Source organism: Lepidochelys kempii, chromosome 25 (genome assembly GCF_965140285.1).
Source record: "Lepidochelys kempii isolate rLepKem1 chromosome 25, rLepKem1.hap1, whole genome shotgun sequence".
NCBI lineage: Eukaryota > Metazoa > Chordata > Testudines > Cheloniidae > Lepidochelys > Lepidochelys kempii.
In genome coordinates, this window is record NC_136404.1 from 11,417,390 (window position 1) to 11,430,570 (window position 13,181).

The 13,181-nt window shown below is 61.6% G+C and overlaps 1 protein-coding gene across 3 annotated transcripts in view; it reads right to left on the reverse strand.

The window, feature by feature from the left end:
* Positions 1–3,140: 3,140 nt before the first annotated feature.
* Positions 3,141–13,181, reverse strand: part of SEMA6B (semaphorin 6B) — an 88,312-nt gene continuing 78,271 nt past the window's right edge. For all 3 annotated transcript variants that reach the window (XM_073324601.2, XM_073324600.2, XM_073324602.2), the window contains 5 exons: positions 12,527–12,721; positions 10,877–11,017; positions 9,569–9,646; positions 8,188–8,246; positions 3,141–7,871 (listed from right to left, as the gene is read on the reverse strand). In XM_073324601.2, coding sequence (XP_073180702.2) covers positions 6,862–7,871; positions 8,188–8,246; positions 9,569–9,646; positions 10,877–11,017; positions 12,527–12,721 — 1,483 coding nt within the window. In that variant the 3' untranslated portion in view covers positions 3,141–6,861. The remainder of the gene's footprint in view (positions 7,872–8,187; positions 8,247–9,568; positions 9,647–10,876; positions 11,018–12,526; positions 12,722–13,181) is intronic.

The following is a 13,181-nucleotide window of genomic DNA, read 5'->3' on the forward strand; positions in this document are numbered from 1 at the left end:
ATGAGAAAGTGACGGACAATGCATTTGTTTCATGTCATTGTGATGAAGCGGGACTGTCCTTAATGTTTCCTCTGAATAGTGTGGGGGTGCCTCAGTTTCCCCTATGCAGTTCTTAAGTATCTAGGGGGTGAGATAAGGGTGTATGATCATTGCAGAGCCCTAGAGGGCAGGTGTGTGCAGGGGTCTGGACACAGAGAATGGCCGACACCCTTGTTTCCTGGCAACTGATGGCCTGGGCCCTTCCCCCCTGCAAGGTGAGAGCTAAAGGGTTGGAGAACAAAGGAATCAGGTGCCCTCCTGGCCCAGGAAAGGGACAAAGCCCAGAGGAGGAGGGGCTGGAGGGAATTTCAGTTTGGGGCTGGCTGGAGACATGGAGTGAAGGGCAGACGTGGTTGTCTGGCTCACTGCCCCCCAAAATGGATCCAGCTGAGGGGTCCAGTTCTCTGCACCTACAAGCTCTGTGTTAGACCATGTTCCTGTCGTCTAATAAACCTCTGTTTTACTGGCTGGCTGAGAGTCCCGTCTGACTGCGGAGTTGGGGTGCAGGACCCTCTGGCTTCCCCAGGAGCCCTGCCTGAGCGGGGGAAGCGCACGGAGGGGCAGAGGATGCTGAATGGTCCGAGGTCAGACCCAGGAAGGTGGAAGCCGTGTGAGCTGGGTGTCCTGCAGACAGGCTGCTCACAGAAAAGAGACTTCCCCAGAGTCCTGACTGGCTTCGTGGGGAGCACTTCCAGAGCATCGCCCGGGGACTCTGTGACAGTCATGCCTTAGCAAATGCAGCATGAGGCCCATAGTAAGCAAGAAGGGCCAGCTAGGGTGTGTATTCGCCAGCCATTATGTACACACCTTGGGCGTGCTGGCCACTAGCCACGTACTGGAGGCTAGTGTTTGCTATGTGTCGTATGACAGGAGCTCCGAGAGGCCCCAGATGAGCTCAAGCCGCTGCTGTGCTAGGCACTGTACAGACCATAGCGAGAGCTGGTTCCTACTCCAAAGAGCTCGCAGTCTCACCAGCCAAGAGAGCCCGAGGGTGAGAAGCAAACACACAGAGCGAGGAAGGGCCAGGGACAGCAGGTCAATGGCAGAGCCCGGCACCGGTGACAAGGCTCCCAGCCTGGTGCTCTATCCACTAGCCCTCGCTGCCTCCTAGCGGCACCGCGCAAGTGACCGCACGGCCAGAGCGCCTCCCTGTGCTTCTAAAACGGGCTCACTCTTCTTCAAACGAAAGGCTTCGCTGGGAAGGGCGAAAGACTCAACCTGCAGCCAGGTCTGCAGGTGAGTTAGGCCCAATAAAACGGGGCTGTCCTTCCATTTGTATGCCAAACACCTCACTAGCCCTCTCCTCTGCCTGTAGCTTAGCCGGTGCCCTTCCATTAGCAGGGTCTTGGGAAAGGCCGGCTTACCCGACCCGCTGGCCGGAAGGGCTGTGCGCTCCAGGCAGGGCAGCAGGCTGCACAGACTCGGCATCGGAAGTCACCGTGGCAGCCCAATTGTCAAAACTGCCCGGCTGCCACCACGACAACATTCGAAACAACCAGCCAAACGTGCCAGCTCAACCCCAAGCTACGGGCTGACTGCAGGGCTCACTAGGGAAGGTGCTCTGGCCTGTGCTCTGCAGGGGATCAGATGGGAGGCTCGTAACGGTCCCGCGGGGCCTGACCCAACTGGCATTACTTGGCAGCATTTGGTGCTTGGAGACTCGGCTCCTTAGCCTTTGGCTTTACGTGCTGCGCTCGTCTCCTGCCCTGCTTACCAACGGCATCAGGCAGGAGCACACAGGGCCTCTAAGCAGCCAGCTCCGTTCACACGGCACCAGGAGCTGGGCTGAGATTGTCCGTGCAGCCTAAGGGAGTTAGGTGGCACCTTAAAGACCAACAGATTTATTTGGGCATAAGCTTTCATGGGGAAAAAGCCCCACTTCTTCTGATGTTGCATGGGAAGAAGTGGGTTTTTTCCCCATGAAAGCTTATGCCCAAATAAATCTGTTAGTCTTTAAGGTGCCACCGGACTCCTCGTTGTTTTTGTGGACATAGATTAACATAGCTACCCCCTGATACTTAAGGGAGTTAGGCACCCAACTCCCACTGAGCTCAGTAAAGCAGGAGTCTTTGTGTCTAGGCTGTGCAGTGCTCAGGCAGCTGGTGAGCGGACGCACACAGACCCCGCTGAATGCCATGGGGCTGGGAACACTGCAGCCAGCAAGGGTTGCAGGCTCCAGGCCATAGTTTTCAAGCTAGCTCAGCTGGTACGACCGAGGCCATTCTGCCCCGAGAGGAGAGGACTATGGTCATTCCTACCACTCAGCTCCGACCCAGACGCTTGCTGGCCAGCCATTGCCAAGCCCTTGTGAGAGTCTCTATCCCTCTTTCACAGGCTCAGGGCCGGGATGGCTCAGATCCCCAAAGGGCTTACGCTGCCTAACTTCCTTTGGAGTTCTGGGCAGAAGTGACTTGGCCAAGGACCCACAGCTGGTATGTGGCAGAGGCAGGACTGAAATCCACATCCTTCCCATGCCCGCAGCAACTGGGCACCTATCTGAAGCCAGTGTTAAGTGCACAGGGCTGGATGGGGTGCGTCACCTCCAGGTTGCTGGCTCGCACCCCCTCTGGGCTAATAGCGAGCAACCAACCATCCAATATCGATGCCGTTCAGGAGCTTCCATGGACCAAGCCAGCTGCCCCGAGGCTAGCTAGTCAGGAGATTGTCCACCAGCACGGCTGGCTGCGCCTGGAGTAGCAGAGGCCTGAAGGAAACACGCTGCCCCCAGTGAAGGGGGTAGGGGAAAGCTGGCACTTGCTCTGCCCTGTGGGCGGGATTGTCCGTATGGATGGGGCATCACATCAGGGGTGCAGGGGGGATCTTCCCCTGGCCCTGCATTCAGTGCTTTAGTCGCTGCTCTCAGGTGCTCCGCTGCAAACTCCCTTTAAGTCACGGCAGATCTCAGCCCCACTGGCCATGGCAAAGTCAAGCTGGCACAGATGGCAAGGACGAGGTACCAGGGGCATTTCCCACTGGATTAATCCCAGAACTGGATAAGCCACAACCTGGTTCTTTGTGGATCCCCTCCTCCCACCCTTGGGGAACCCCCGGGGCCAACGAAAGCGAGAAAAGAAAGTGGGCGTGGGTGTGGGGCAGAGGGGTCCAGTCTTGTGAACAGAACTTTATTGGCAGGGGGAACTCCAGAGTTATACAGAGAAGAGTTTACTGCTGTAGCATGCATGGGCTGTGTGGGTTCAAAGGAGAAAGGTCACAGGGGGGTACAGGTCACAAGAGAACTTGCATCGTACTGACCACTCGCTTGGCAGTGGGGTGTCTCCTTGAGGGCTGCATGCCTCGCACACCTTATTTACAGTGGTGGGTAGCGGGCGGCCCGGCTTCCCCTGGGGGCAGTAAGAGACGCCTGCCCCTCTCTGCGGAGCCCATCACAGCTGTCTTGCCACCCTCCACGTCGCCACGATCCGGTCCCCTCCCCTCTTCCCCCAGGCCTGGTTCTGCTCCCTCGTCAAACTCCCCAGGGTGGGGATCCAGCCCCCCAGCCTCCCTTGGGAAAGCAGGAGCCCGGCTGGCGGGGCCCAGGATCCGCAGCGGGCCGGGGCAGAAGCCCTGCTGAGCAGTCTCCATCTTCCCAGAGCTTTGGCTGCCTTTTTAAGCTGGCCTGGGCAGCGTGTGGGCAGGATCCGTCCAGATGCGGGCTAACCGGGCTGGCAGCCCAGGTGTGGTACACGCCACACCCACGGGGCTGCAGCCCGGGCATGGTACACGCTGCACCCATGGGGCTGCAGCCGGTGCGTGGTACACACCACACCCACGGGGCTGCAGGCCCCTTTGGCTTGATTGTCACAAGAGCTCAGCTCCCATTCAGGCACCTAAAGGAAGTGGCTAAATTCGCACAAAGTGCCCAGCCCCCAGCAGCTCCCATTCGCCTGGCGCTCCAGCCCCAAGACGGTGCCAGGCGAGAGCTGTGCTTTGCCAACCCTGGTGGAGAAGGCCAAGTGTGTGTGGGTAGGGGGGCAGGCTGCAGGCCAGCTCTAGGGAGGGGGGCAGCTGCTCCCACATTACCTTCCCCAGCCCCGCGAGCACCTTTTGCTGCCTCTCCCCACTTCCCATCCAGCACCAAGGCGGTCACCACCTCCTTCAGGTGTCTTTCCTTGCCCTGGCCCCACACTGCCAGTCCTTCCCCTTCACTGGGGTGGGCAGAGGGTCCAGCCCCCAGGCAAAGCCTTTTCATTGGGGACCAGCAAGGCCGCCCCCAGCAGCAGGATCTGACCCTGGACCCAATGCTCCAGCTAACAGGCTCGGAGAGGTCAAGAACCCGGCTCCCGCCCCTAGCCCAGACCCTGCGGCCCCAAGGGGGCTGGGGACCTTGTTTCAGTGGCTTTTGTGCTTGTGGCTGTACGTGCCGAAATGCAGCAGGGGAAGCCATCCCTGTCAGCTCTGTGGTCTGAGTGGGGTGCAGCGTACTTGGGGAGCAAGTGAATCCTCCCCCCACTCTCCCCATGGACTTTGCACCCCCAGAGAGGCTGGGAGAAGCAGCTGAGCATTGGGGCGACCATCTGAACCAGCCCCATGCCCCGCAACCTTCACCGGTCCCCACCTGCCTGGGGAGCTGCACCGGCTTAGCTGCCACCAGGAGCGAGTGTAGACGAGAGCTGGTCCCACACCCCAGCTCTGAGCCTCCCGCCAAGACCTAGGGGAAGATGAGAGCTGGAGGCGCCCCTGCAAGCCGCAGCTCAGGCCCCGAGAGGCTGGCTGCGTGCCCGCGGGGGGCAGCGCCAGGCATGCATACAGACAGGCCGACGCATGCCCGTGTTATGGCCCGCTCCCCGGGCCCGCAAGCGCCGCACCGCCTCCGGGATCGTGCCAGCAGCTAGGCTCCAATCTGTGCTTTGGGGGAGTGGGGGGGGGGCAGGAGCCAGACTTCCCGGAGAGCCCCTTCCCTGCCTGGCCGCAGGTGGGCAGAGCTAGGCCCTGGGAGGGGACCAGCAGGGGCAACACCCCACCCGCTGCCCTGCCCCAGCCGGAGACACTCCTGACCCCTGGCCCGAGAGACACCTCCGCGCTGGAGGGATTGTGCAATTTGTGACAGAGGAAAGGAAAGAAAAAGAAAGGCCACCTCCTCCCTCCCCCCACAATGAAATAAAAATACAAACAGGCCAAGATCCCATCCTGGAAGTCCTGGTGGAATCCGCGCCAAGCCAGAGCAAGCCACACCCCCGGGGCCCCTTCCCGCCTGGTGGTCGGTAGAAAACCAGCCCCTGAACGGGTTTAAAACAACGACAGAAAAATTGTGCTTCCTATTGTTCCAGAGACATACGCCCCCCCAGCCCCCCCCCCAGCCTGGGGGACTCCACCATCCCTAAGGCTACGTTTGTGCCAATCCTCTGCCCCCCCCGCGCGAAGGGCTCCTGCCGGAATCGGGCGGCGTGTGACCGACTGCATCAAGGCACGGGGGCGATGGAGCCGCGGGGGAGGCAGCCGGGGAACTGTTTCGTCAGACATTTCAGAGGGGCCTCGTGCGGGCTGCTTGGCCTTGCCCGGCAGCGCGTGCCCCGCCTGCCCCGGCCGAGTGAGCTGTGCCCCCCGCCCTGCCAGGGACCAGTGCCCGCCCTGCACTCGGGAGTGCACGAAATGGGCCGTGGGGAGAACAGCCCAGGGGAGGGCCGGGAGGCGGCTGGGGGGCAGTATCAGGAAATGCCGTAGGGAAGGAGGATGGGTGGTTCCGGGGAGCGCAGCGGTAACCCTGCTGCAGCGTCAGCCCAATGCCACCCGCTGGCGTGAGCCCGGCAGGGCTTCCCGGGGTGACGGGTAAAGTGCTGTTCTCTCTGCAGCGTGGTAGCTGGACAGGCCATCGGGGAGCCAGGACAGATTGGCCCCAGCCAGGCGGAAAGGGAACATCCCCCCCACCCCACCCCCGGCCCCCTCTCTCTGCCGGTCCACCAGTGGAGCGCCCACGGGCATCACACCAGATCCCAGTCCTAGCTGGGCTGGCCGGGAAGCCAACAGGCCTGATTCACTGGAGGTCGCAGACCTTCCGGACCACGCAACAGAAGCCCTGTCCTGGGACAGACAGAGGGGGTCTTGCTCCCTGCCAGTGCAGGGCAGCGGGGGCGCTGCACCCAGTGCCATCCCTGCCAGCATGGGGCGGAAGGGGCGCTGCCCACCGCACGCATAGGAACGGGCCCAGCCCTTGCCAGGTGAGGCCAGAAGGGAAACCCAGGCCCTGTGCCCTCCCAGCAAGAGGCAGAGGGGGACTTTGGGCACTGGCAGGGACCTGGCAGTGTCAGACGGGGGGGACCAGAGGGGAACTCTGGCTTTGGCCCCTCCCAAAAGGAGAGCGGAGAGCTCTGAGATCCTGGGGAGGCCGCTCTGCGCCAGGGGTGTCAAGGAGCAAGTCACCCACTCATTAAAAGATCTCACACCCCCACCATTTACAGTACAAAAACGAGGAAGTGACGAGCCAGGTGGGGTGGGGGGAACCCCAGGTTCACTGGGGCCTTTTCCAGCCAGCTGCCTTCCATCCCCTCATGGCTGCTTTGTTATATCTAGGGTGATGATGAAATCCTGCTTGGAGGGGCCCCAATCCTGCCTAGGTCCCACCGAAAAGAAGGAGCGAGTGGGCAGGTAAGGGGAGAAGAGTCCAGTGAGGAAGCACCAGCTGCCAGAGCAAACGCGGAGACCCCGCCCCGGCCCCACAACCGGCTCCTCTCTGGCGCCCCCTACAGTCATTTGCTGGAGACACCTGGGTCTGAGGCGTGTCTCCCTGGATGGGAGCGAGGCTCCCTATGCTCCGCCCCCTCCACTGAAACCCCGCCCCCAAGAGGAGGCTATAAAACCAAACCACACCCTCTCCCCGGCCGGCTCCTATTTGACGGAGGGAGTCCGCTCGATGCTGTACTTGAGGAGGTGGCTGAGGTCCGTGAGGGTGTGCTGGCTGCCTAGCGTGGGGGCCCGCGGGGGCCCGGCGTGCCGGCTGTACACCCCTGGGTTCTCTGCGCTGTTGAACGTGTGGTTCCTCTTGAGGCGGGCGGCCGCCTTGCTGGCCGCGTTGTTGCTGTTGAAGTTCAGCTTGTCGGGTTTCCAGTGGCTGCCGTCGGCGTAGTCCCCGGCCTGCCCGCTCGGTGCCGACACCACCCGGCGCCGGTCCGGGCTGTCGTGCGGCGTGACGGGGAACTCGCCGCACGAGCTCCTGCCCAAGCCGGGCCGGTGGGAGGCGGGCGGCTGCTGCTGGGCCCTCGGCCCCTCGCCGTGCTCCCGGCCCCCGCTCACCGGCAGGTAGTGCATGTCCGTGGAGGAGTCGCTCGCCTCGTCCTCCAGCTCTTGGTCCATGAGCCTGGAGTGGCAGATGGGGATGGCGCGCCCGGCCCGGAGGTGGTGGGGCACCTGGGCGCGGCCGGAGTGCAGGAGGATGACGGAGGAGCCCGCGCAGGGCGGCTCGCGGATGGAGGCGTTGATGAGATTGTGGCTCTGCTCCCAGCTGCAGTTCTTGAGGTTGCCGGGGCAGCGCTTCTGCTGCAGGGGGGTCTGCTCGGGGGTGGGCAGCACCCCCGAGTCCAGGTCGTGCTGGCTGACCTTGATGAGCCCCTTGGGCCAGCCGTTCTGCATCAGCGGGGCCAGGAGGTTCTCGGGCGGGCCCCCGCGGGCACGGCGCTCGCCCAGCCGGCTGACGCTCACCACCGACTCGCTGTGCGACAGGATGGTCTCCTTGTCCTTGCGGCGCGCCAGCTCCTTGCGGTCCCGGTGCCCGATGAACCAGCACACGCTGAAGCCGGAGATCACCGCCCCGATGACGAAGGCAGCCACGGAGGAGATCACCAGCAGATTCACGGAGACCAGCCCGTCTGGCTCCTCCACGAAGCTCTCGGTCACCAGCCCTAGGGGGAGGGAGGAGCGGGTGAGCGTATGGGGCGCGGGGCACAGGCCAGGCTGCCTGGCACGTTGGCACCGTGCGCTTGCCCGGTGCTTCCAGCAATCAGAGAGTCCAAAGGGCCACACCAGGACCACAGTGCCAGCTGGGATCTGGCAGTGTGAGCTTCCCCACAGCAGTGCCCTGCCCAGGCCAGCTGCTTGTCCTACCCCGTGAGTTCCCCCCCGGCAGTCCCGCACCGATGCCAGCTGGGAGGCCAGCCATGCAGGCTTCCCCACGGCAGCTCCCCCCAACCCCGGCCCCCCGCGCCAGCGAGCCCTTACCCTCACACTCCCCGAGGTGCGAGATGCTGCCTCCGGCGATGTCCTGTTCGAACACAGCCCTGCGGGACAGCCACAAGGAAGGAAGGGATCAGTCAGAGGGAGGAAATGGGCCAAGGCTGCCGTGCTCCCTGGGACCTGAGCATGACTGCTGCCCGGGGGCGGGATGCCATGCTGAGGGGTCAGCTGCCAGCTCATTGCTGGCCGTGTGCTTCCTGCCCCGGGAACCAAACGGGGCCTGGCTGGGGCCGCACTCGGGTGGGAGACAGCAAACCCGGAGCGCTAAGGGGCGGGCATGCTCCCATCTCAGCCAATACAGGGCACAGTGCTGGGGGCGGGGGCTGGGAATAGGAGGGAGGCTGGCTGAATAGGGGACACTTCACCCCTGCAGTCAGTGCAGACCCCAGGGTTGTGCCAGGGGGTGCTGGGGGCCCCGGGCTGGGCTGCTGGGGGCCCCATGGCAGCTGACACGTGGAACCGAGTCTGGTCATTACAGACCCCGGGGCATTCCTGCGCCAAGGCCAGATGCCAGCCCTGGCCCGATTCCTGCAGGGGAGGGAATTCCATCCTCCACCCCCCTAACCTCCTCCAGTGACGCCACATGGAAATGACACGACCCTTGGGGTGGGGGTGCTCAGCACGGGCTGGGCCGGGGAATGCAGCAGCAGACGGTCGGATGGGAGCAAAGGGCTCCCAGGGGAAGGGAGATGCTCGGTGGATGGTCCCCCATTCGTGTTCTGGGTCTCAATAGGCCCCACTGGCAAATCCCTCCCCTCTCCGTAATCTGGGGCTTGGTCCAGCCCTATGTCCGTGGAGCACCCCAGGAGGGAGCTACTCCCCAGTACACCCCGAGGAGCTGCTGGCCTCTTGAGCATCTCTCCTTTATCCCCAGACGCCTAGCACGGGGCAGGGACACGGGGTCTCCGGCAGGGCGAGGGCTGAGATGCTGCATGAGGAAGAAGATCCCGGGATTCTTTCGGCAGCAGAAGTCTGGGCAAAACCTCTCACCTGGGCGCCGAATTCCCGCCCCGCCTGGTGGGGACCACATGCCGTTACCGTCTGACGGGGCTTGGGCGTGAGATGAGTTTGCTGGTTCTCAGCCCAGCTGTTAGGAGGGTCGCAGCATAAACCCCACCTGCGCAATCAGTGGTACCCCAGGCTGGCTGGCTCAGCAGAGAGGTCAAAGGCGCAGGGAGGTGGCCCCACCAGATCAGGGTGGAGGCAGAGTAGCAGGGCAGCGAGGCGGAGGCTCATCCCACAGCCTGGGTTGCCCCAGGTCTCCGGTCTTTAGGGCCGTTAACCCAGCACCACCTGCAGCAGCCAACTCCCATCCAGACGGCTCCCCACCCCCAGCCCTGGAGGGGTCCTCGCTGGCCACTATTACCTGGTGTTGGTTTCCAGGAAGATGCAGGAGCCCTCGGGGGTCCAGCCGCAGTAAGGGTCCCGGCTCCCGAGGCAGTTCCTGAAACCCGGCAGGCAAGGGGGCTGGTTAGAGAAGTCCACGTCCTGGCACGGTGGATCGCGGGCGCCTAGTCCATAGTCAGGGTGGGACAGTTTACTGGGCCAAATCTATCCCTGGTGTAGGCCCCTTGGAGCCAGCAAGGTCACGTGGCGAAGAAATTGGCTCATGGGGTCTTTGAGAACCTGGATGCGACTCGTGAGAATGCTGCATCCGGGGCGGCAAAGAAGCTGTGTTGACTATTAAATAGCGAAGGAACACAGGCTGGCATGTATGCAGGCAGCGTGGGCTGGTGGGTGGGGAGCTGGGCAGGGCCTCAGGACGCCTGGGTTCTCGTCCCAGCTCTGCTACTGGGGGAGCCCGGGGCAAGTCACTTCCTCTGTTTCCCTTCCCATCTTTTGTGTTGTCTGTGAGCAGGGACCGTCTCTCGCTCTATGCACAGCGCCTGGCACAATGGGGCCACATACAAATAATGACCTCCGAAAAGCTCCATTAGAAGAACATGGGGGTTACACTGTCCAGCACGCCCAAGGCAGGAAGCGGCTGCATTAATGCCCGCATTACCTCAATCCAGTGCCCTAGTAAGTCTGCATTAGGGTCCCAGTTTTCATGGTCACGTGCTATTTTTAACATAAGGTCCCCTGCTTCATTCAGCTCTCGGTCGACTCTCAACTCCAGGGGACGGAGGGCACGTCTGCTCAGGTGGGCAGCTGGCCTGTGGCCAAGCTGGAGCTGACGGCAGGGAAGGGGCCCAGAATGCCCCTGGAGACCCCCTCAAGCCCAGGAGCTGATGGACAAAGCGGTGGTTGTCCTGGAAAAATCACATGCTGCCCTCAGCTCAGTCCCTTCCTAGAAGCCAGAGCTTTAATTTGCCAGGAGCTTCCCGAAGGGGCCAGGTATTAAGCCGAGACGTTCTGAATAATTGTGTCTCGGGCTCTGATAATGAGGCTGGGGAATGTCGCAGGTGAGGACGTGGGCACCGGCCCTCGGGCCCCACCACGTGTGATGGATGGCATTACTTGCGGGGCAGCTTGGCTCCTACAAGAGGAACTCGCCCCTCACCCCCCAGAACCACAGTCATGGGACAGCGGGGACGAGAGACAGGGGTTTCAATGCAAAACCAGGGAGAGGGTTGTGTGTTGCGGGGGAAGGATGCTCTACGGACCCCAAGCCCCGCCCACAACCCCAAACCCCGCCCACTCACAACCCCCGAGCTGAGGACGAGAAACTCACTTCATGCAGCCCGAGTGCTGCTGGCATCGGGCAGTGGGCACCCTCACCACGCACGGGGGGAAGGCCAGCAGCAAGGACCCCGTGGCTTTGTCCAGCTCCATGCCCAAGAGCTTCCTTTCGTCCTCGTTGTCTCGGCCGCACCTGCAGACAGACCCAGGGGAAATCTCAGTCCGCCCAATGTCCCAGAGGAGAGCCTGCCCGCCCTGACCCTGGGCTGCCACTGTGCGGGGTGGCCAGCGTGCAACTGGGACTGGTCCCCAGAAGGGCATGGGGCGGAGGGACCTTTGGCATCCTTCCCAACAGACAGAGAACAGAACCAAAGCCCCACGCTCCTCCCCACACCTCTGAGAAGGTGCCAAGTCAGGCAAGGAACCCGAGGTCCTTTTGTACTGCAGGAGATGGGGAGGTCCTCCGATGGACCATGGGGCGGGATTCACTCTGCATCACTGTCAGGGAGGCCTGACACCTGGGGACTGATCACACCCTGCGTTGGGTGGACGTGGAGGGCCAGGGGCAGGCCTGTGCGGACACGGAACGTGAACTCAGAGTGCGTGTGGGAGCCACTGTGAATCTGACGCCCCCTCACGGAAGCCAACTTCTGCACCAGGGCCTGAGAATTACATGGGAGACTGTGACAGAGACCTGCCCAGGCAGGTCTAGTACCCGCGTCGCACCATCGTCTCACTTGTTCACCATGGGAGGGTGGGGGGGTCATGCAGGGTCTCTGCCGCAAGCTAAGAACTAGCTGATCGTCATGGTCAGGGTGAGATGTTTGGAGAGGAAGTCATTGGAGAGAGACGTAACACAGAGGAGATCAGCTTTGAAGTGAAGCTCGTCCCCAGTGGCGAGGTGGCGGACTGAATCAGCCGCCCTGAGTTTGCCGTTTAAGCTGCAGGCCTGAGGATTTACAAAGACCCAAGTACCCCAAGAAAATAGGGGACCCCCCCTGGGCCAAGAGACAAGAGTCTGTAACTGCAGGAGAAGAGAGGGCCCAAGATTTTATCCATTATGGAGGAGACACGCTAGCTCCAGGTGGATCCCAGCTTTCTGGACTGGACAAGTGCTGCACGGACTCACCATTTGGGTGAGAAATACCTTGTTAGACAGGAAAGCAGCTTGTTAATAAGTATAGGCTCTAGATTGGGTTGTACCTGTAACCTTACGTTTCCAAATCCTTGTACTTGCTGCTCTTTGAGTCTCTGTCTCAAGCTCTGTGAAATACACTTCGCTTTGGGTTTGCTACAGACACGTCCACATGCCTCATGCTAAGGAGAGGGCAGAACCACGATGAACCCAGTACCCTGGGGTGCGCTGCGGGTGTCCAGACGCAAGGGACTGGGCACTCCCGTGCCACAAGAGTAGAAGCTGGGGAGTGTAACTCTGGATAGTTGGGGAGACTTTCCCCAGGTGGGCACAAACAACACTCCCTGCTGCTGTGAGAAAGCCGTAGGGACTCACCTTAGTATCACAGAGACTCGGATCCATCCGTCCAGGTGCTTACACCATGCCCGCCCCCATGGCATTTCCTGTTCTCTGACTGGCATTTCTGTGTCCCCAAAGCCCACTGCATGTTCCCCAAACCCCCTCCATCCTGTTTAACTTCATTCCCAGCCCCTGGGTGCCACTGTTCCGAAAGCGCTAGCCGCCTACCTGCCGGGGTGGTAGGTCTCGAACTCCTCCAGGAGCAGGCTCTGGCTCCCGGCGCTGATGGCTGAGCGGCTGGCACTGATGTTGGGCTTGATCAGGAACTTGAGGATGGTGCCAGTGTTGGAGCCCAGGAAGACCACGGTGCAATTGCCCCAGGGCCCCGCCGCAGTGTCCACCACAATTTTACGGAGCTGATACCTGCAGAGTGTGGGGTGGAAGTGGGGTTGCTCGTTATTGTTCATGATGGCTGAGGTTCAGGAGAAGCCCCAGAGAAGAGGTGATGCCATCAGATGTGGGGGAGTGAGGCAGGAGGAAGGGGAGATGGGATAGTGTCCCGGGGTTAACACACCTAGCGTGGATCGGACTCTCTGTAGCTAGAAAAGAACTGCAGAGTTACCACTTACGGCCCTCCTGCTAGTGTGTATGGGAAATCTACGTCCCCACCCAAACCCAACCCACATCGCAACCAGAATCCACCCAGATCCCCATGAGAACCCAACCCAGATCCCAAACTGAACTTGATCCAGATCCCAACCAGAACCCAACCCAGATCCCCGTCAGAACCCACCCACATCCCCATCAGAACCCACCCACATCCCAAACTGAACTTCATCCAGATCCTAACCAGAACCCAACCCAGATCCCCATCAGAACCCAC